This window comes from Panulirus ornatus, chromosome 29, assembly GCF_036320965.1.
Source record: "Panulirus ornatus isolate Po-2019 chromosome 29, ASM3632096v1, whole genome shotgun sequence".
NCBI lineage: Eukaryota > Metazoa > Arthropoda > Malacostraca > Decapoda > Palinuridae > Panulirus > Panulirus ornatus.
Window position 1 is genome coordinate 13689750 of NC_092252.1, and position 24688 is coordinate 13714437.

Consider the following 24688-nt stretch of genomic DNA (forward strand, 5'->3'; position numbering starts at 1 on the left):
GGCCCAACCCACCCACATACACATGTATATACATACACGTCCACACCCGCAAATATACATACCTATACATCTCAATGTACACATACATATACACACACAGACAGATACATATACACACATGTACATAATTCATACTGTCTGCCTTTATTTATTCCCATCGCCACCTCACCACACATGGAATAACAGCCCCCTCCCCCCTTATGTGTGCGAGGTAGCACTAGGAAAAGACAACAAAGGCCACATTCGTTCACACTCATTCTCTAGCTGTCATGTACTAATGCACCGAAACTACAGCTCCCTTTCCACATCCAGGCCCCACACAACTTTCCATGGCTTACCCCAGACGCTTCATATGCCCTGGTTCAATCCACTGACAGCACGTTGACCCCGGTATACCACATCGTTCCAATTCACTCTATTCCTTGCATGCCATTCACCTCCTGTATGTTCAGGCCCCGATCACTCAAAATCTTTTTCACTCCATCTTTCCACCTCCAATTTGGTCTCCCACTTCTCCTTGTTCCCTCCACCTCTGACACATATATCCTCTTGGTCAATCTTTCCTCACTCATTCTCTCCATGTGACCAAACCATTTCAAAACACCCTCTTCTGCTCTCTCAACCATACTCTTTTCATTTCCACACATTTCTCTTACCCTTACATTACTTACTCGATCAAACCACCTCACACCACATATTGTCCTCAAACATCTCATTTCCAGCACATCCACCCTCCTGCGCACAACTCTATCCACAGCCCACGCCTTGCAACCATACAACATTGTTGGAACCACTATTCCTTCAAATATACCCAACTTATATCTATGTATAATACTCTTGTGAGATGGGGCACATGATAGCATGTAAATGACTTGCAAGTGAAACTCGATATGCTTGCTAATGATGCCAAGGTCATGAAGGAAGTAGAGAGTGTTGTCAGCATGGGTGATAAAATTCAAAATAACTAGTAATGAACGTGGAACATGAAAAAAGTGGGAGACCAAATTGGAGGTGGAAGGATGGAGTGAAAAAGATTTTGAGTGATCAGGGCCTGAACATGCAGGAGGGTGAAAGGCATGCGAGGAATAGAGTGAATTGGAACGATGTGGTATACCGGGGTTGATGTGCTGTCAATGGATTGAACCAGGGCATGTGAAGCATCTGGGGTAAACCATGGAAAGTTTTGTGGGGCCTGGATGTGGAAATGGAGCTGTGGTTTTGGTGCATTATACATGACAGATAGAGACTGATTGTGAACAATTGTGGCCTTTGTTGTTTTTTCCTAGTGCTACCTCGCGCACATGTGGGGGGAGGGGGTTGTCATTTCATGTGTAGCAGGGTGGCAACGGGAATGAATAAGGGCAAACAGTATGAATTATGTACATGTGTATATATGTATACGTCTGTGTGTGTATATATATATATATATATGTGCATACGATGAGATGTATAGGTATGTATGTGTGTGGATGCGTATGTATAAACGTGTATGAGGGTGGGTTGGGCCATTCTTTCGTCTGTTTCCTTGCGCTAACTCGCTGAGAAGGAGAGAGAGAGAGAGAGAGAGAGAGAGAGAGAGAGAGAGAGAGAGAGAGAGAGAGAGAGAGAGAGAGGGAGAGAGAGAGGGAGAGAGAGAGGGAGAGAGGAGAGGGAGAGAGGAGAGGGAGAGAGAGAGAGAGAGAGAGAGAGAGAGAGAGAGAGAGAGAGAGAGAGAGAGAGAGAGAGAGAGAGAGAGATATTGGGGGGGAGGGTTAATTGTGTGCAATGGAAATCAATATACCAAACCTGTCATCAGAGATTCCCTTCAAGAGAATGGGTAAGGAAACATACCATCTGATGGTAAATATTGGGATAGCATTTTAAGTACATGTGGATAAGGAAATACATAAATGAACCAAAACTAGAATATGCCTAAATCTGATAGTCAAACTAATCAATCATCATACAGCTCTGGGATTCATGTGAGAAATCATTAAGGGCTTGTATTGATGTAATATGATGAATTAATGGTTCCCATCAATCATCTGAACCACAAGTTGATGTTTGATTTCACCATAAATCCACAAATGTCATGAGTATTCTCCCTCTATAGCTAGAAAAAGTTTTACAAGCCTCAGTCATTGACATAAGGTGCACATATGATGACTCAACATGTTGACTCTTGTATGTGTCCACAACTGTGCAATACATATGATACACAGGGTGACTGATGCATAAAGTGCTGTGGGAGAGTTTATTTTCATTAAAATTTCCGTGTTGTGTTTCACCAGAAAGAGAGATCTATTTGTAGAGGGCAAATCTGAGACCCTGAGTGAAAGTAGCAGCCAGATTTAATTACAGAGGGATTTCACTGATAGTAAGTAGACAGGCTAACCTGTGCTGTTGCCTGCCAAAAAAATCAAGTGAGCCAAGTTAAATGGAAAGGCTACAAGCTTTAGGTTTACCCAACATGGAAGACCTGATAACAACCTTCAAGTTTTTAAACCAGATTATCGATGCAGAGAGTACATAGTTCTTCACTATATATAAGGATGGGACAACCTGACAACATGAAATCAAGCCAAATCTTTTTTTAAAAAGACTAAATACTTTTAGAGTATAGCACTAGAGTGATTATCCAGATCAATGGACTGAAGTGAAAGATGTGGTAATTGTAGATAGCATATTAATTTTCAAAAGGTTGTATGATAATCAATAATATTCAAGAAATAGGGCTCTACATGTGTAAAACTCCTTCCCTCTTAAGTAAAAATAAGTAATACATATAGGTAATTAGTGATGTTAAGATATAATCTACACTAAATGGGTATGAGTTTGAAAACTCATATTTATGCTGTGCTGGAAAATAGTAAATAACTAAAATATTTCCATTCTTAACAGGAAAATATAAAAAAATGTAAGTTAGGTGAATACAAAAATACTATGAGTTTTGTTTACACTGTAGTTTTCCACTGGCTTTCTGGGTTCCATTATGGTCATGTAAAGTTTGTAGTTGTGAACTTGTTTAGCTGACCACAGTTTCATGCAATACAGTTAATAACTAACAACAAGGAATGATAAGCTTGGCATCTTGTATGTTATACAAAGGAATTCAAAAAGCAACAGACCACTGGCTAATTTTTTGGCTGTTTGTGATAGTGGGAGATATCAGAAACTCACAAAATAATGTGGTAAACAAGGCATACAGATACTTTGAATAGAATAATCTGCAAATTGTCATTTTTCTATTGAGGCGTAAGTGATGAAAGTCATGGACTTGAAGTGAAGTATTCATCAAGTCTACCCTTAAACTTATCTACTTAGCAAATTGTTCCATACATTAGCAATCCTGTTTAATAAAAGGTACTTTGCCTCATCTTAGGTAAATAATTTGCCCAGGAGTTTGCATCCATTACTACAGGTAAAATCACACGAAACAAGTCTTAGGTACTTAATAGATCAAGATTATCACAGCCTTTGATAATTCTGAATACTTGTATTAGATTACCTCCTAAGCTTCTCTTTTCTAAGCTAAATCGATTAAAGTCATTTAATCCCATATTGTAGGATTTGCTTCTCAGTCTCGGAATCATCTTGGTGGTTTGATGCTGTATTCTTTCCATTTCAGTCATTTTTCAGGTAGGGATACCAAAACCAAATCTTTTTCTTTCTTTCAAACTGTTCGCCATTTCCCGCATTAGCGAGGTAGCGTTAAGAACAGAGGACTGGGCCTTTGAGGGAATACCCTCACCTGGCCCAATTCTCTGTTCCTTCTTTTGGAAAAAAAAAAAAAAAAAAAAAAAAAAAAAAAAAAAAGAGGGGAGGATTTCCAGCCCCCCGCTCCCTCCCCTTTTAGTCGCCTTTTACGACACGCAGGGAATACGTGGGAAGTATTCTTTGTCCCCTATCCCCAGACGAACCAATGAACTGTAAAGAGTAAGGATGATTTACATGGACTTAAATTCGAAGACTGCCAATGAATCCAAGAATTTTGCTCACTCTTTTCATTGCTTCTGTGCACTGCTTCCTTGGTTTTAGGTCACAAACTTTATTAAACCAGTCTTTTTCCTCATTTACCTTATTCAATTTTACAGAACTCACACTGTAGCTTGCCTTTTCACTTTTATTACCAATAGGTAAAATTTTGCACTTACTGATGTTAAAATTTATTTGCCACAGTTCATCACTGCGTCTATGTCAGTCTGAAGCTGCAGATGTTCAAGTTCATTTGAAGATTTATTTCCCAGCTCTGTTTCACCAGTGAATTTTGATATCTTGTAATTGAATTTTGATATCTTGTAATGCATCCCATTATCAGTGCCATTATATCAGGAAGAGAACTAATCCTAAGACTGACCTTTATGGCACTCCACGTGTTACGTCTAACCATTCACAGGGTTGACCATTAATCACTACTCTTTGTTTACAGCCAGTTGATCAATATCCTATCCAAGGAAGGACAACCCCATCGATGCCATGTGACAATTTTTGCTAGTAATCTTTGATGCAGAACCATATCAAAAGCCTTTTGAAAGTCTAGATAGATAACATCAACTGCTTTACTTTCGTCATAAATGCAGATCATATCATAAAAGAATTAGGTAGATTCGTCAGACATGAGCAATTACCTTGAAAACCACATGCAAAGAATAATTCATTAAGTGGTGGTCCTCTAAATGGTTTACAATTCTACCTTAAATAATGGCCATCCAGGTATGAGTGCACAGGTTCACATTCTGGTTGCAACAGTCAGGCCACAGTTCACCCAGCTGTTTATCCATCTCTTAAGGTTAGTCAATGAAATGGGCTCCTGGCTCAGGATAGGGTATATATAGCATTAATGACATGGCCTTTTAGGGCCTCAGTTGCCTGTGCCTTTTTGTGTGTGTGTGTGTGTGTGTGTGTGCATAAGAGGGTAAGTCAGAAGTGGGGGAACAAGGGGAAGGTGGAATGATTGAAATGATGTTTTGAGTTATCTGGGCCTGAAAGTCTAGGAAAAATATGCAAATTTGCCGGTCTGATGAAAGTTGCTGGTGTGTACTTCATGGAATAAAGAGGTTTTTCAGGTATGGAACATAAGGATGAGCAGCAGTTGTAGGACAACAGAGATGATAGAAAGTAAATTATAGAAAATGAGGGAACTGATGCTGCCTCTTATTTCAGACAATATTTCTTATTTCAGAATTCAACATAATTACCTCATTACTTACACCTTCTCCTCGTAGTGCTTTCTCCACTGCAACTCCTCGTTCTTCAAGCTCTCGTGTTTTTACCTCACATTCTTCTAACTGTCGCTGAATTTCTTGGGCCATTCTCAGCCTAATATTGGGTATGGGGGGGAAACAAAATGCTCAGCCAATGGAAAACTATATAAAGCAATGGTAAAAAATCTTCAATCTTCAAGAAAATGTAAAAAAATTCATGCAAAACATACTTACTGTGAGTAAGGAGTTTGACATGAACACTGCCTTCTTACTAAAGCATTTGTATAATGAACATCAGAAAAGTTAACAGAGCATTAAACCAAGAGAGCACTAATATCTACACTATAAAAAGGTGTTCCTGTCTGTTTAATCCCAGTCTGCAGACACCACTAGTTGCCAAATTCAAAATGACTACCCTTACAAAGTTGACAATAATTCATCAATTTCCTTGGCAAGACAGAAAATGGTAGTTGCAGAGATGAAATATTCAAAGGAAATATTCTAATGTTTACCAGAAAGGCTGTATTGGTACAGTCAATCTACATGATTTAGGTTAGCAAAGGCTTTTCTAAGGAAAGTAAACCCCTCAGTAATGGGTTCCAAATGTTAAGACTTGTGGTGATTTGACTTGTAGCAGGCCTTCCATGATCACAACCCCACTGCAAGTCAGGGAACAGATGTATCCCTTCAATATATTGCCACATGCAGAATATCATCTATCTTTCTCATCTTCCCTCTTGGCTTTAAAGTTCAAGTTCTTTCAGCCTCTCATGACAGTTCAAATGGTCTATTTCTATATTTTGCTCATCAGTATCTGGGCCCTCTCTAATTTGTTTACTTCCCCTTGTTTGGTTGGTGGTCATATAACACAAATATTCAATTTTGCTTCTTATATATATAAACATTTTCATCATTAGTTTTCTGTCCATTGTACAGAAAGTTTTCCTCATCATATCCATCATTACTTGGCTTATTGGTATTATCTCATGAAAGTGTTCTTTAAATTCTAGTTTCTCATTTATAATGACTTCTATATCATCAGACATTTGTTTCAGTCACATCTCTGTCACACTTCATACGTTGTCACCAGTATAATATTAATAATTCCATGGTTTATCTGCTCAAATTCATCTCCAGAGAATTCCATAAAGTTCACTTCTCTATACTTATAGATTGCATGTGTTTTTGCAACACTTGCTGATCATCCAATCCTACCACTCTGCTCTTTGCAAAGCAGAAGAAAGAGCTATGTAACTTTGTTAGAGACTTTCTATAAAGATCTTAATTTCTTACCTTTTGAGCTCTGCCTGTCTTGCAGCTCTGAATGCTGCATTACGATGTTTACGACTTGTTGATCCAGACCACGAGGCCTGAATCCCACGTTCCAGGGTACCTGCAGGTGTATCTGCTGTGCTTGCTCCATCATCATCCGAAAGGCTCTCTTCTGTATCAAAATTTAAATCGAAAATTTAATTTATGACACAAGGTAGCTGGGAAATATAAAACATATAAAACATATGTGTATGTGGGTGGGTTGGGCCATTCTTTCATCTGTTTCCTTGCACTACCTCGTTAATGTGGGAGATGGCGATTAAGTATAATAAAAAAGTATGAAAAATAAACAGATAAAGAAAAGCTGATAGGTAATTTTTCACTGAGGAATAATTCTCTTTGCTGATGGTGCTATCAGCAATTCTCTAATGTCACTGCAACAAAATACATTTCATATAAAAGTTGTACGAAAATTACTTTCTTTGTCTACATAACTTAGTTTATGAATTTACCCAGAAGCTGCTTGGCCTGTTGCATCTAGATTAAAAACTGAAGGAAACACAAGATGAGCACTGATTCATGTACCAGAACTTATGACTGAGGCTACAATGAAAATCAAATAGCAAAGATAAGGTAAGAACATGACAAAAAGAAGTTATTTAACTATGTAAAAAAAGTCTTTTCCTGAATCAGATCACTCACTTCCCTCACAAATTAATTCTGTAAAATCCCAAAAGCAAAAGCAGGATGGGAAAAGTGAAATTATGAACTGCTGGCACCATATATACTCTGACATAGGTTGGGTTTTTTATATCAAATTCTTACACAAAATGTTGGGAAGGTCTGACTTATAAACAAGTAATCAAGTAATGCTTTTGAAGGGCTTGAATAAAATTATTTGGAAACAGATTAGGGTAGGGGAGATGACCTAAATACAAGTAGTGTTTCTGAGGAGGCTGAAATCTGTGCATGATCGAGGGAAAACTGTTATTTAAAACATGAAACATATTCACCAATTAGTGCTGGCAGGCTATGCCATGCTTACAAAAAGCTAAGCTCCTACTCCGAGGATAACCTATTGTATACAGCACTAGATTAAAAATTACCTGTAAGCTATACCATGCTTTCTGTAGGCTAAGCAGCATCGGCTTAAGCTCCTAGGTATAGTATAGCCTCCATTGGGTAAAGTGATGGCAATACCACACTCAATCCCCATACTCCATTTCATATCTACAAATAAAGCTTTGAAATGAACCAGGGTAAGTGAAGCAGCGATAAACCTTGGAAAGGTCTGTGGGGGTCTGGCTGTGGATAGGGAGCTTTTGTTTTCGGTGCACTACACAAAACACCAAGAGAATGGGTGTGAGTGAATGTAGCCTTTCTTCGTCTGTTCATGGTGCTAACTCGATATTGTGGGACATGGCTCTATTTCACTTTGATTTATATCAAATGTGTTGCCATTCTCTCCCTTCATCTCTATACCTAACTGTTTACAGCAGCATATCAGCTGGTCACTGAGACACCTGACTAGAGGCTGTTCCTGCTAAACCTGGCAATACTGCAGGTAGAATTTCTGTTGTTGTGATGGCATCCAACTTCTGAATGGTTTCTTAACTGAAGGCATTTCTCATCTTCTAAAATTGCTGTTTAAGACGTATTATGAAATGTACCAGATGATATTGTAATCAGGCTGGATGCAATATAATATGAAAATAAGCCAAATTGGTTCCATGATTAATCAGCATCTAGCTATTTTGGGGTGGAAGAAAAATTACAGCCTTACAAAAACATCACTTCCCACAAAATACAAGTCCAAGACTGTACCCAGTACTGTAATTCTTAAATGCTTTCCTATATGTCAAAAATGAGAGCTGACTTTTACAATAGACATGAAAAACTATTAATCTTATTTGGCAAAAAGTATGAGGCAGACCTACATAAGTAATCAACAATTAACCTAGCATATATGACCATTCGCCATTTCCTGCATTAGCAAGGTAGCGTTAAGAAGAGAGGACTGAGCCTTTGAGGGAATATTCTCACTTGGCCCCCTTCTTTGTTCCTCTTTTGGAAAATTAAAAAATGAGAGGAGAGGATTTCCAGTCCCCAGCTCCCTCCCCTTTTAGTCGCCTTCTACGACACACAGGAAATATGTGGGAAGTATTCTTTCTCCCCTATCCCCGTATGTACAGCATATTATGGGGAGCCACATGATTACTGTGTGGCTACTGGCAACTCAAGAGTTGTCCATTTTGATAACTTGTTTCTTTCCCTAAACCTTGAAGCTTTGGAACCCTCTACCCTCTCATGTCTTTCTCAACAACTTTGACCTAGCACATTTTAAAAGACAGGTTTTATATTTCCTCCAAAAGTTGTAAATACTTTCCAGTCTCTTCCCTTTTATTAACCTCTCTATATTTCAATTAAGGCCTGGCCTTGATGTACACTTCTGTCTGTGCCTGGAGAAAAAAAATTGGTTGTAGTGAATGAGTTAATGACTGTCACAAGACTAAGAGCTGTCACTTCTTCCTCACGTCATGAGGGTTGCTTCTGGTTATCACAAGAGGTTTTGGGAGGATGTGAAAGCAATAACAAGATTTGTTAGGGTGATTTACCTTCTGTATGTAAAATTAATAATGTCCCTGACCTGTTTGCTAAACCTACTCCTCTGTTCCCTCAGTCAATATCTCAGTATCAGTGTCATGCAATCATTATTCTCTCAGCATCTTGGGAGATTATGTGCTATCATTGGGTTGAAACATTGCATATGAACTGGTGATAGAAAACTATGGATTAGTCTATGAGGTTCTGGTTTTAATGCATTATACATGGCATCTGAAGAGTGGAAGTGTGCAAATGAGGAAACTATTCATGTGTTCCTGATGCTACTTGACTAATGAGGAAGAAGCAAATGTATATGACAAAAAAAGAGATATGTACAGACTGATAGAAAGACAGATACACAAAGAAATGGATATAATCATGTAACCTCAGGATCCTTTTACGGGACTCCTGCAGCTTCAAGGTTTCCACAAAGAAGCAGTGCACTGAAGGACTTCTTTGGAGCAAAAAAGTCTTCAGTGTGACTACTCCTTTTCATCTACTGATGAAGATACAGCCTCATTGAAGGTGACTTCTAACTCAAAGTGTAACCAATGGCAGGAAGAGTCTGGTAACAATGATAAAATGGATATTAATACTTACATACTGAAAAGCCAAGGAGGTATCACACAACTGTCTCAATCCCACATTCAACTTAAAATTTTCACATAACCTACAATCCACTCTCATAGTTCACAATTTTTGTACAATAAGTTACATCTACCAACTTCCCTCTTCCACCAGTGTTTTAGTACCTCCCACAATGCATCCTACTGCTGCATATATTTTTTTTGTTTTTTCTTTTTTTTTTGTCGCTGTCTCCCGCATTTGTGAGGTAGCACAAGGAAACAGACGAAAGAAATGGCCCAACCTACCCCCATACACATGTATACACATACACGTCCACACACGCAAATATACACACCCATACACCCCAACGTACACACATGTATACACACACACATATACACATGTACACAACTCACACTGTCTGCCCCCACCCATTCCGACCGCCAGCCCGCCACGCATGGAATAACATCCCCCTCCCCCCATGTGAGCGAGGTAGTGCCAGGAAAAGACAACAAAGGCCCCACTCGTTCACACTCAGTCTCCAGCCTATATATATATATATATATATATATATATATACATACAAATCCATTTGCTTTTCTAAGTATTTCTCACATACATTCTTCAAAGCAAACACCTGATCCACACATCCTCTACCACTTCTGAAACCACACTGCTCTTCCCCAATCTGATGCTCTGTACATGCCTTCACCCTCTCAATCAATACCCTCCCATATAATTTACCAGGAATACTCAACAAACTTACACCTCTGTAATTTGAGCACTCACTCTTATCCCCTTTGCCTTTGTACAATGGCACTATGCACGCATTCCGCCAATCCTCAGGCACCTCACCATGAGTCATACATACATTAAATAACCTTACCAACCAGTCAATAATACAGTCACCCCCTTTTTTAATAAATTCCACTGCAATACCATCCAAACCTGCTGCCTTGCTGGCTTTCATCTTCCGCAAAGCTTTTACTACCTCTTCTCTGTTTACCAAATCATTTTCCCTAACCCTCTCACTTTGCACACCACCTCGACCAAAACACCCTATATCTACCACTCTATCATCAAACACATTCAACAAACCTTCAAAATACTCACTCCATCTCCTTCTCACATCACCACTATATATATATATTATTTATTTATTTTATTATACTTTGTCGCTGTCTCCCGCGTTTGCGAGGTAGCGCAAGGAAACAGACGAAAGAAATGGCCCAACCCCCCCCATACACATGTATATACATACGTCCACACACGCAAATATACATACCTACACAGCTTTCCATAGCTTACCCCAGACGCTTCACATGCCTTGATTCAATCCACTGACAGCACATCAACCCCGGTATACCACATCGCTCCAATTCACTCTATTCCTTGCCCTCCTTTCACCCTCCTGCATGTTCAGGCCCCGATCACACAAAATCTTTTTCACTCCATCTTTCCACCTCCAATTTGGTCTCCCTCTTCTCCTTGTTCCCTCCACCTCCGACACATATATCCTCTTGGTCAATCTTTCCTCACTCATCCTCTCCATGTGCCCAAACCACTTCAAAACACCCTCTTCTGCTCTCTCAACCACGCTCTTTTTATTTCCACACATCTCTCTTACCCTTACGTTACTCACTCGATCAAACCACCTCACACCACACATTGTCCTCAAACATCTCATTTCCAGCACATCCATCCTCCTGCGCACAACTCTATCCATAGCCCACGCCTCGCAACCATACAACATTGTTGGAACCACTACTCCTTCAAACATACCCATTTTTGCTTTCCGAGATAATGTTCTCGACTTCCACACATTCTTCAAGGCCCCCAGAATTTTCGCCCCCTCCCCCACCCTATGATCCACTTCCGCTTCCATGGTTCCATCCGCTGCCAGATCCACTCCCAGATATCTAAAACACTTCACTTCCTCCAGTTTTTCTCCATTCAAACTCACCTCCCAATTGACTTGACCCTCAATCTTACTGTACCTAATAACCTTGCTCTTATTCACATTTACTCTTAACTTTCTTCTTCCACACACTTTACCAAACTCAGTCACCAGCTTCTGCAGTTTCTCACATGAATCAGCCACCAGCGCTGTATCATCAGCGAACAACAACTGACTCACTTCCCAAGCTCTCTCATCCCCAACAGACTTCATACTTGCCCCTCTTTCCAAAACTCTTGCATTTACCTCCCTAACAACCCCATCCATAAACAAATTAAACAACCATGGAGACATCACACACCCCTGCCGCAAACCTACATTCACTGAGAACCAATCACTTTCCTCTCTTCCTACACGTACACATGCCTTACATCCTCGATAAAAACTTTTCACTGCTTCTAACAACTTTCCTCCCACACCATATATTCTTAATACCTTCCACAGACCATCTCTATCAACTCTATCATCAACTCGAAGGCTCAGAGTGGGGTGCCTAAATGTGTGTGGATGTAACCAAGATGTGAAAAAAGGAGAGATAGGTAGTATGTTTGAGGAAAGGAACCTGGATGTTTTGGCTCTGAGTGAAACGAAGCTCAAGGGTAAAGGGGAAGAGTGGTTTGGGAATGTCTGGGGAGTAAAGTCAGGGGTTAGTGAGAGGACAAGAGCAAGGGAAGGAGTAGCAATACTCCTGAAACAGGAGTTGTGGGAGTATGTGATAGAGTGTAAGAAAGTAAATTCTCGATTAATATGGGTAAAACTGAAAGTTGATGGAGAGAGGTGGGTGATTATTGGTGCATATGCACCTGGGCATGAGAAGAAAGATCAAGAGAGGCAAGTGTTTTGGGAGCAGCTGAATGAGTGTGTTAGTGGTTTTGATGCACGAGACCGGGTTATAGTGATGGGTGATTTGAATGCAAAGGTGAGTAATGTGGCAGTTGAGGGAATAATTGGTATACATGGGGTGTTCAGTGTTGTAAATGGAAATGGTGAAGAGCTTGTAGATTTATGTGCTGAAAAAGGACTGATGATTGGGAATACCTGGTTTAAAAAGCGAGATATACATAAGTTTACTTATGTAAGTAGGAGAGATGGCCAGAGAGCGTTACTGGATTACGTGTTAATTGACAGGCGTGCGAAAGAGAGACTTTTGGATGTTAATGTGCTGAGAGGTGCAACTGGAGGGATGTCTGATCATTATCTTGTGGAGGCTAAGGTGAAGATTTGTATGGGTTTTCAGAAAAGAAGAGTGAATGTTGGGGTGAAGAGGGTAGTGAGAGTAAGTGAGCTTGAGAAGGAGACCTGTGTGAGGAAGTACCAGGAGAGACTGAGTACAGAATGGAAAAAGGTGAGAACAATGGAAGTAAGGGGAGTGGGGGAGGAATGGGATGTATTTAGGGAATCAGTGATGGATTGCGCAAAAGATGCTTGTGGCATGAGAAGAGTGGGAGGTGGGTTGATTAGAAAGGGTAGTGAGTGGTGGGATGAAGAAGTAAGAGTATTAGTGAAAGAGAAGAGAGAGGCATTTGGACGATTTTTGCAGGGAAAAAATGCAATTGAGTGGGAGATGTATAAAAGAAAGAGACAGGAGGTCAAGAGAAAGGTGCAAGAGGTGAAAAAAAGGGCAAATGAGAGTTGGGGTGAGAGAGTATCATTAAATTTTAGGGAGAATAAAAAGATGTTCTGGAAGGAGGTAAATAAAGTGCATAAGACAAGGGAGCAAATGGGAACTTCAGTGAAGGGCGCAAATGGGGAGGTGATAACAAGTAGTGGTGATGTGAGAAGGAGATGGAGTGAGTATTTTGAAGGTTTGTTGAATGTGTTTGATGATAGAGTGGCAGATATAGGGTGTTTTGGTCGAGGTGGTGTGCAAAGTGAGAGGGTTAGGGAAAATGATTTGGTAAACAGAGAAGAGGTAGTGAAAGCTTTGCGGAAGATGAAAGCCGGCAAGGCAGCAGGTTTGGATGGTATTGCAGTGGAATTTATTAAAAAAGGGGGTGACTGTATTGTTGACTGGTTGGTAAGGTTATTTAATGTATGTATGACTCATGGTGAGGTGCCTGAGGATTGGCAGAATGCGTGCATAGTGCCATTGTACAAAGGCAAAGGGGATAAGAGTGAGTGCTCAAATTACAGAGGTATAAGTTTGTTGAGTATTCCTGGTAAATTATATGGGAGGGTATTGATTGAGAGGGTGAAGGCATGTACAGAGCATCAGATTGGGGAAGAGCAGTGTGGTTTCAGAAGTGGTAGAGGATGTGTGGATCAGGTGTTTGCTTTGAAGAATGTATGTGAGAAATACTTAGAAAAGCAAATGGATTTGTATGTAGCATTTATATATATATATATATATATATATATATATATATATATATATATATATATATATATATATATATATATATATAAGTGGGAGACCAAATTGGAGGTGGAAAGATGGAGTGAAAAAGATTTTGAGTGATCGGGGCCTGAACATGCAGGAGGGTGAAAGGCGGGCAAGGAATAGAGTGAATTGGATCGATGTGGTATACCGGGGTCGACGTGCTGTCAATGGATTGAATCAGGGCATGTGAAGCATCTGGGGTAAACCATGGAAAGTTCTGTGGGGCCTGGATGTGGAAAGGGAGCTGTGGTTTCAGGCATTATTGCATGATAGCTAGAGACTGAGTGTGAATGAATGGGGCCTTTGTTGTCTTTTCCTTGCGCTACTTCGCACACATGAGGGGGGAGGGGGAAGTTATTCCATGTGTGGCGAGGTGGCGATGGGAATGAATAAAGGCAGACAGTGTGAATTGTGTGCATGTGTATATATGTATGTGTCTGTGTGTGTATATATATGTGTACATTGAGATGTATGGGTATGTATATTTGCGTGTGTGGACGTGTATGTATATACATGTGTATGGGGGTGGGTTGGGCCATTTCTTTCATCTGTTTCCTTGCGCTACCTCGCAAACGTGGGAGACAGCGACAAAGCAAAATAAAATAAATAAAATATATTAAAATTTATATAAAAAAGCGGGTGACTGTATTGTTGACTGGTTGGTAAGGTTATTTAATGTATGTATGATTCATGGTGAGGTGCCTGAGGATTGGCGGAATGCTTGCATAGTGCCATTGTACAAAGGCAAAGGGGATAAGAGTGAGTGCTCAAATGACAGAGGTATAAGTTTGTTGAGTATTCCTGGGAAATTATATGGGAGGGTGAAGGCATGTACAGACCATCATATTGGGGAAGAGCAGTGTGGTTTCAGAAGTGGTAGAGGATGTGTGGATGAGGTGTTTGCTTTGAAGAATGTATGTGAGAAATACTTAGAAAAGCAAATGGATTTGTATGTAGCATTTATGGATCTGGAGAAGGCATATCATAGAGTTGATAAAGATGCTCTGTTGAAGGTATTAAGAATATATGGTGTGGGAGGCAAGCTGTTAGAAGCAGTGAAAAGTTTTTATCGAGGATGTAAGGCATGTGTACGTGTAGGAAGAGAGGAAAGTGATTGGTCCTCAGTGAATGTAGGTTTGTGGCAGGGGTGTGTGATGTCTCCATGGTTGTTTAATTTGTTTATGGATGGGGTTGTTAGGGAGGTGAATGCAAGAGTTTTGGAAAGAGGGGCGAGTATGCAGTCTGTTGTGGATGAGAGAGCTTGGGAAGTGAGTCAGTTGTTGTTCGCTGATGATACAGCACTGGTGGCTGATTCATGTGAGAAACTGCAGAAGCTGATGACTGAGTTTGGTAAAGTGTGTGAAAGAAGAAAGTTGAGAGTAAATGTGAATAAGAGCAAGGTTATTAGGTACAGTAGGGTTGAGGGTCAAAGTCAATTGGGAGGTAAGTTTGAATGGAGAAAAACTGGAGGAAGTGAAGTGTTTTAGATATCTGGGAGTGGATTTGGCAGCGGATGGAACCATGGAAGTGGAAGTGATTCATAGGGTGGGGGAGGGGGCAAAAATTCTGGGAGCGTTGAAAAATGTGTGGAAGTCAAGAACATTATCTCGGAAAACAAAAATGGGTATGTTTTGAAGGAATAGTGGTTCCAACAATGTTGTATGGTTGCGAGGTGTGGGCTATGGATAGAGTTGTGCGCAGGAGGGTGGATGTGCTGGATATGAGATGTTTGAGGACAATATGTGGTGAGGTGGTTTGATCGAGTAAGTAATGTAAGGGTAAGAGAGATGTGTAGTAATAAAAAGTGTGTGGTTGAGAGAGCAGAAGAGGATGTTTTGAAATGGTTTGGTCACATGGAGAGAATGAGTGAGGAACGATTGACCAAGAGGATATATGTGTCAGAGGTGGAGGGATCAAGGAGAAGTGGGAGACCAAACTGGAGGTGGAAGGATGGAGTGAAAAAGATTTTGAGCAATCGGGGCCTAAACATTCAGGAGGGTGAAAGGCATGCAAGGAATATTGAGAATTAGAAAGATGTTGTATACCAGGGTCGACATGCTGTCAATGGATTGAACCTGGGCTTGTGAAGTGTCTGGGGTAAACCATGGAAAGTTTTATGGGGCCTGGATGTGGAAAAGGAGGTGTGGTTTCGGTGCATTACACATGACAGTTAGAGACTGAGTGTGAATTAATGTGGCCTTTGCTGTCTTTTCCTAGCGCTACCTCACGCGCACACAGGGGGAGGGGGGTGTCATTTCATGTGTGGCGGGGTGGCGGTGAGAATGGATGACGGCAGCATGTATGAATATGTACATGTGTATATGTCTGTGTATGTACATGTTGAAAGGTATAGGTATGTATATGTGTATGTGTGGGCATTTATGTATATACATGTGTATGTGGGTGGGCTGGGCCATTCTTTTGTCTATTTCCTTGCGCTACCTCGCTAAACAGGAGACGGCATCAAAGCATAATAAATAAATAAAACATAAGGTATGTAAGTAGGAGAGATGGCCAGAGAGTGTTATTGGATTATGTGTTAACTGACAGGCACGTGAAAGAAAGACTTTTGGATGTTAATGTGCTGAGAGGGGCAACAGGAGGGATGTCTGATCATTATCTTGTGGAGGCGAAGGTGAAGATTTGTAGAAGTTTTCAGAAAAGAAGAGAGAATGCTGTGGTGAAGAGAGTGGTAAGAGTAAGTGAGCTTGGAAAGGAGACTTGAAGTACCAGAGGAGACTGAGAGCAGAATGGAAAACGAGGAGGGCAAATGATGTAAGGGGAGTGGAGGAGGAATGGGATGTATTTAGGGAAGCAGTGATGGCTTGCACAAAAGATGCCTGTGGTATGAGAAAGGTGGGCAGATTGGAAAGGGCACTGAAGGGTGGGATGAAGTAAGATTGTTAGTGAAAAAGAGAGGTGTTTGGTCGATTTTTGCAGGGAAGTAGTGCAAATGACTGGGAGATGTATAAAAGAAAGAGGCAGGAGGTCAAGAGAAAGGTGCAAGAGGTGAAAAGGAGGGCAAATGAGACTTGGGGTGAGAGAGTATCATTAAATCTTAGGGAGAATAAAAAGATGTTTTGAAAGGAGGTAAATAAAGTGCGTAAGACAATAGAACAAATGGGACCGGTGAAGGGGGATAATGGGGAGGTAATCACAAGTAGTGGTGAAGTGAGAAAATGGAGTGAGTGTTTTGAAGGTTTGTTGAATGTGTTTGATGACAGAGTGGCAGATATAGGGTGTTTTGAAGGAGGTGGTGTGCGAAGTGAGAGAGTCAGGGAGGATGGTTTGGTAAACAGAAAAGAGGGAGTGGAAGCTTTGCGGAAGATGAAAGCCGGCAAGGTGGTGGGTTTGCATGGTAATGTAGTGGAATTCATCATAAAAAGGGGGTGACAGTGATGTTGACTGGTTGGTGAGGATATTCAATATACCAAACACTTTTCTCTGTTATCGTGTTCAAAAAGAATTTTTTTTCCTAAAAATCCTCTTCCTTTCCTGAAGAACCACTTCCTCTTTACTTATCTTGCACTCTTAATATTCAATTCAAAATTCAAAGGCGATTCTCCCACACCATACGCCTTCCCTGGTATGCTTAACACGATGACTTCTCAGTAGTTTATACACACTGCCCCTTACCATCTCTGACTTCACACAAAGGCATTATCAGTGCTCCTGTCCAGTCACCTGACATCCTTCCTCTTTACACAAAAATATATATATTTTGCACATCTACTCTGCTACAACCCCTACACTAACCTTTAACACTACAGTTCTCGAATCTACTCCATGGATGTCACTAATTAAAATATTGTTTATACTATACCATAATCCAAGAATGAAACTGTATGGATTACAATATATCTTAAATTCCTGTAGAGAATTCACAAGTAGCTAAGCATGAAAAGCATCAAAACAAGAATGCAAACTACTCAAGCCCAGGAAAGGGTAAAGCAGGTAAAGAGGCAACACAGCTTGAGTATGAGAGTGGTTTTCATACTGTACCTTCAATTCTTGGGGTGGCGATGTGCACTTGGGAAGAGGAACAGGTGGACCCTGCTCTCAAAGACAGCATGTGGACAGGCCAGGCATACAATTTCAGAGGGTCACAAACAGCATAACACAAAGGTATAAGTTGACAGACACAAGGTACATTGACAAGATACAAGACATTTACTATGATGACAGCTGAAGTCATATATAAAATGATGTAACAGTGAGGTACAGGTTAAGGTGAGAAAAAGGTACAAAGGGAGCTCATACCAGTATTTAGAATACATGGAAAGTTGGTTTGTGGAAATTAGTTTTGCTTTACATTAGACACTTCTGAATATCTGAGACACTGAATGTTATGAACATTAGAAGTGTCTCTGTTATTTGAATTAAGGAATAGGAAATAATTATATGGTGCATTCTGCAAGGATATTACAATATAAATCCAAATGAAACAAATGCATGATGAAAGAAAAAATCAAAAGAGGACTAAATATAAACAAAAATGAGAAAAAATGGAAAATCAAATGAAGTACTATATTTCAAACTCTACATTTTGAGATAAGCTATATCTAGAAAGTAATTAATGTTAAATATAGAATGAATAACTATGAAAAGTATAAAGGCATGATTACAAAAAACAAAAGCCTCCTAACAAACTAATGTAAAGTAAAACTAAACAATAAGGATACTAATTGCCAAACACATGGACATCGTGCAAATATCAACAACAATTCCTTGGTTATTATCTAGCATCAATATGTAATTCGTAAATCCCATAAGCATTTAAGATTTTCACAAAAACTACGGATTTTTGGAAAAAATAGCATTTCGCTCATACTTCATTTCATCATTGCCTTGTTAACAGAAGAAAACCCTTATGGCCAAGAAATTATGACGTTTGTAATTAAGTAAAATATGCAGCCAGCAGACTGCATGCTATGGCCGAGCAACAATGCAAATGCTGATCTATGACTATAATAAGCAAAGTACTGGATCATGAAACTGCACGTTCCCCATGTGATAAAGTGGCCCCATGGAAAATAACTTGCCATTCAACCAAAGTCAAAATGCTTGAGTAGTCATCTTATGACAAAATAACGCTATCACAAGTGATGTAAAACAATTGGCAAGGCAACAGATATAAGCTTATTAGAGGTTAGTCACCTGATGCTTGAGGTGGTGATGAGGCTTTAGTGAATGGGGAGGACAAAAAGGGAATTGGACGACGTGAAGGAGAGGTTGGTAAGGAGAAGGCTACTCGGGTATCATCAGTGCTTCCCAGATCATCAAGTATGTCAGCACTGCTGGATCTACCCTTGTCAACCTGTAAAGTGATATTTCATGAATTTTCTTGTTTTCTACGTAATAAGTGTAAATCAGTTATCTATATTCATAAAACTGCAAACTAAAAACAATAAAACAATCCCATTTAAAGATCAGAATAAAATACATGAACCAAGGAAGGCCCATTTCTCCAACTAGCCTCCAAAATCAACATAAAACAATATATCAATGTATCAAACATCATTATTCCATTCTCACTCACAAGGCATGGATCCACTGTGCAAAGACATTCACCTTATACAGAAATCAATTTTGCAGAATTAAGATCCTAACTGAAAGTAAGAAATACTGTAAAATCTTTAATGTCATACTTTTGTTAGAGCAAGTGTTACAGGGACAGCCACATCATAACTACAAGTTTCAGATCTGAATGAAACTTAGGATATATCTGACATATAAATACGAAGGAAAAACTTTAACATGGGAAGAAACTCCTTTGCGTTAGAATGTCATTACTCTTTAAAGCCACAGGAGCTCCACAAACAGGAAAATCAGTTAGTTTTATCCAAATGTCATTCAAATATTCATGCCAAAATCCTTTTTCCCTTATCACCCTAAGTAGCACATACTAACAAAACACTTGGTTCACCATGTTCATCGAGTCAACAAGTGGAGTATAAAATTGAGTTTTCACAGGATGGACATGTGGTCATTTCTGTATTCAAGAGAAATGAGAACATAGGAAGTAGGTATCCTTCCATACAAAACAATGTTTAAGATGATCATATAAGAGGCTCACCTTGATATCTATTGGAACTCATTAGGAATCACATAATGTATAATAGACTCTTTGAAAAACTCATTCTCTCTTGACTTATTGTACAGCATGTTTCACCACACCAGTTCTCTTTATGTTGGTATGCACAGATGCCTCCAATTTGGGTACAACCAACCCAAAAGATTAGCTCATCTTAACTTGAAAAACGATCAGGCAGAAAACCAAGTATGATAAAAATATGAGAAATAATGCTTCAGCTACAACAATTTAGAAGTAATGCCTTAAGCCAGTTTTCCATGAAGAAAAGGATGAGGGAGATGTGGTATCACAAAATTTCATATTCCTAGCTCAGTTTAGAGAACAAGATAATACAGTTATAGTATTCAATGGTCATTTGCTTAACAATTAAAAGGTCCTATCATGTATAAATGCATGACATGTTTTATTCACACTTTCAGACTTGAGATGCATAAATGCAACACTTCCTTTGCCATTTTTTACAGGAAAACTTGTGTATCAAATTCTGTCAAGTAGTGCCCAAGATGTCATGTTTCCACGTGGTATAAAGAAAATGACCTGCCCACTCTCAGATCCCCTCCTGTCAGCTCCAGGACTCCACTGCAGCACCTCCTACTTGATGCTGTCTTCTTCAAGGAAGAATCCTCCAATGAAGGAGGAAAGACACTTACAGGAAGTGTAATGTCTATGAGGTGGCTCTGTGTATAAAGCCTTGTTTCATGCTCTAACACAACTACAGAACTACATAGTGAAACATATTTACATAGGTGATGCTAAGATCTTCATGAAGGTGGTTTCTTACTTGTGATGAGAATCTATTTCAATCTTGAGATTTTCTCATTTCAATATGATATATAAAAAAGTGAACCTTTGTAGCCACCTACTGACTTTCAGTTTTATATGTGATTTTTGTATTTCACTTATCTGCTTATGTTGCCAGTTATAGTATGGAATCTTTTTAAGATTTAAGAGTGAATTTAGAATTCTATTTCTATATATTAGTGAATTTACATAGTAACTAATATGAGAAACAATGTGATCTTCACATTCAGAAGAGGTTATTTTTTTTAATTTTTTTTTTATTTTGCTTTGTCGCTGTCTCCTGCGTTAGTGAGGTAGTGCAAGGAAACAGACGAAAGAATGGCCCAACTCACCAACATACACATCTATATACATACACGTCTACACACACAAATATACATACCTATACATCTCAACGTATACATATATATATATATATACACACAGACATATACATATATACACATGTACATAATTCATACTTGCTGCCTTTATTCATTCCCATCGCCACCCTGCCACACATGAAATAACAACCCCCTCCCCCCCTCCTGTGCACGAGGTAGCGCTAGGAAAAGAAAACAAAGGCCACTTTCGTTCACACTCAGTCTCTAGCTGTCATGTAATAATGCACCGAAACCACAGCTCTCTTTCCACGTCCAGGCCCCCACAGAACTTTCCATGGTTTACCCCAGACGCTTCACATGCCCTGGTTCAATAATCCACTGACAGCACGTCAACCCCGGTATACCACATCGTTCCAATTCACTCTATTCCTTGCACGCCTTTCACCCTCCTGCATGTTCAGGACCTGATCACTCAAAATCTTTTTCACTCCATCTTTCTACCTCCAATTCTCCTCGTTCCCTCCACCTCTAAACATATACCCTCTTGGTCAATCTTTCCTCACTCATTCTCTCCATGTGACCAAACCATTTCAAAACACCCTCTTCTGCTCTCTCAACCACACTGTTTTTATTACCAAACATCTCTCTTACCCTATTATTACTTACTCGATCAAACCACCTCACACCACATGTTGTCCTCAAACATCTCATTTCCACCACAACCACCCTCCTCCGCGCAACTCTATCTATAGCCCACGCCTCGAAACCATATAACATTGTTGGAACCACTATTCCTTCAAACATACCCATTCTTGCTTTCCAAGATAATGTTCTCGACTTCCACACATTCTTCAACGCTCCCAGAATTTTCGCCCCCTCCCCTACCCTATGATTCAATTCCGCTTCCATGGTTCCATCTGCTGCCAAATCCACTCCCAGATATCTAAAACACTTCACTTCCTCCAGTTTTTCTCCATTCAAACTTACCTCCCAATTGACTTGACCCTCAATCTTACTGTACCTAATAACCTTGCTCTTATTCACATTTACTCTCAGCTTTCTTCTTTCACACACTTTACCAAACTCAGTCACCAGCTTCTGCAGTTTCTCACCCGAATCAGCCTCCAGCGCTGTATCATCAGAAAACAACAACTGACTCACTTCCCAAGCTCTCTCATCCACAACAGACTGCATACTTACCCCTCTTTCCAAAACTCTTGCATTCACCTCCCTAACAACCCCATCCATAAACAAATTAAACAACCATGGAGACATCACACACCCCTGTCGCAAACCTACATTCACTGAGAACCAATCACTTTCTTCTCTTCCTACACGTACACATGCCTTACATCCTCGATAAAAACTTTTCACTGCTTCTAACAACTTGCCTCCCACACCATATATTCTTAATACCTTCCACAGAGCATCTCTATCAACTCTATCATATGCCTTCTCCAGATCCATAAATGCTACATACAAATCCATTTGCTTTTCTAAGTTTTTCTCACATACATTCTTCAAAGCAAACACCTGATTCCTACATCCTCAACCACTTCTGAAACCACACTACTCTTCCCCAATCTGATGCTCTGTACATGCCTTCATCCTCTCAATCAATACCCTCCCATATAATTTCCCAGGAATACTCAACAAACTTATACCTCTGTAATTTGAGCACTCACTTTTATCCCCTTTGCCTTTGTACAATGGCACTATGCAAGCATTCCGCCAATCCTCAGGCACCTCATTATGAGTCATACATACATCAAATAACCTTACCAACCAGTCAACAATACAGTCACCCTCTTTTTTAATAAATTCCACTGCATTAACATCCAAACCCGCTGCCTTACCGGCTCTCATCTTCCGCAAAGCTTTTACTACCTCTTCTCTGTTTACCAAATCATTTTCCCTAACCTCTCACTTTGCACAACACCTCGACCAAAACACCCTATATCTGCCACTCTATCATCAAACACGTTCAACAAACCTTGAAAATACTCACTCCATCTCCTTCTCACATCACCACTACTTGCTATCGCCTCCCCATTTGCCCCCTTCACAGAAGAGGTACTTTACATATATTCTTAATGGATGTAAACCACACATCACCACCACTCCAACACATACTCCTTCTTCCAACTTCTGAAGCCTTTGGTAGCCAATATAAGGCAGTGAAGTTTTGTTACTTTTTCTATTCTATCATTGATATTTAGAAATACAAATGTTTTTCCTTTACACAAATTTTTTTCCTCTATGGTAGGGGCGAAAGAATTCTATCCCTGTGCATTGTAGAAAGCAACTAAGAGGGTTAGGACTTGGGAAATGAGAACCCTTCCTTCTTGTATTTCAATTTCTAAATGAAGGAACACATGAAAGAGCCAAGCAATGACTGTTCATCCTTCTAAAAAGCACAAGTTGGAGATGTCTTAGGTTTGTGGATGTAACCAAGATGAGAAAAAAAAGGAGATAGTATATTCAAGTAAAGGTGTTCTGGCTCCCAGTGAAACAAAACTCAAGGGTAAAGGGGAAGAATGGTTTGGGGATGCTTTCGGGGAAAGACAAGGGTTGATGTGAGGGCAAATGCTAAGGAAGGGATAGCACTATGCTGAAGTAGTTGTGGGAACATGTTTAACAATTTCAGGAAGCAAACTCTAGACTGATGTGGGTTAAAATGAAAGTTGACTGCAAGAGATGGGTGATAATTAGGTCTTATACACCTGGCCATGGAAAAAAAAAAGGAATTTTTCCTTCATGGCTCTGTCACTTGTTCTTGACACTACCTCACTCAAGTGGGAAATGCTGAGCATGTTTAGGATCTGAGCACTCAAAAGTTTTTTCACTTTATCCTTCTATCTCAAATTCGACCTCCCCTTCTTGTGATGCAATACTACAAAATTCAGAGGGGTCTTCTGTAACCAGATTTTTCTTTCTTTGTTTCCCCTCTCAAAAGTGTAATCTTTCAATGATACTCATATGCTAAGAATGAATTGAATTCTTTAATAACAAGAAGTGAAAACATCTGTGCTGTGTGATTGACCAGCTATAGTCTAAAGATTTGGAAGAGAAACTGGCTACTGTAGATGAGAGCTCAATGGTAGGTTGTAGGAGTAACAGGCAAAATGTCTGATCACAATTCTGCAACATCATAAATCAGATGTTATTTCCAGCTCACCTTTCTCTTTTCCTTGGATCTGGATAGACGCAACTTTGAGAGTTTGTCTCGTACCGTTGAAGGGCTCTTAGGAACACTCTTGGTTTTGTCAACAGAAGCAGCACTAGTAGGTAACATATCTGAGACTGTGGCTTTACTGGATGAAGCACCTTCAATAGTATCGTTAGGCTGGGACTGCTGTTCAATCTTCTTTTTCTCATCTCCAGACTTGCTGAACATACCTGGATACATTACAAAAATTGACAAAGTTTATCCTATGTTTGAGAATACAGCCAAATTCACTGTGTACTCCCTTTAACATAGCATCAATAAATATCTTTAATACTGTG

At 39.8% G+C, this 24688-nt stretch overlaps 1 protein-coding gene across 3 annotated transcripts in view; it reads right to left on the bottom strand.

Moving 5' to 3' along the window:
* Mical (Molecule interacting with CasL) overlaps window positions 1–24688 on the bottom strand; it is a 305178-nt gene that overhangs the window by 27650 nt on the left and 252840 nt on the right. The window contains exons 28-32 of one of the 3 annotated variants that reach the window (XM_071679257.1): window positions 24360–24580; window positions 19121–19280; window positions 17966–18016; window positions 6477–6627; window positions 5190–5298 (exon numbers count right to left, since the gene is read on the bottom strand). In XM_071679257.1, coding sequence (XP_071535358.1) covers window positions 5190–5298; window positions 6477–6627; window positions 17966–18016; window positions 19121–19280; window positions 24360–24580 — 692 coding nt within the window. Of the gene's footprint in view, window positions 1–5177; window positions 5299–6476; window positions 6628–17965; window positions 18017–19120; window positions 19281–24359; window positions 24581–24688 lie in introns of all 3 variants that reach the window. The other 2 variants (XM_071679259.1, XM_071679258.1) reach the window with 2 other exon arrangements.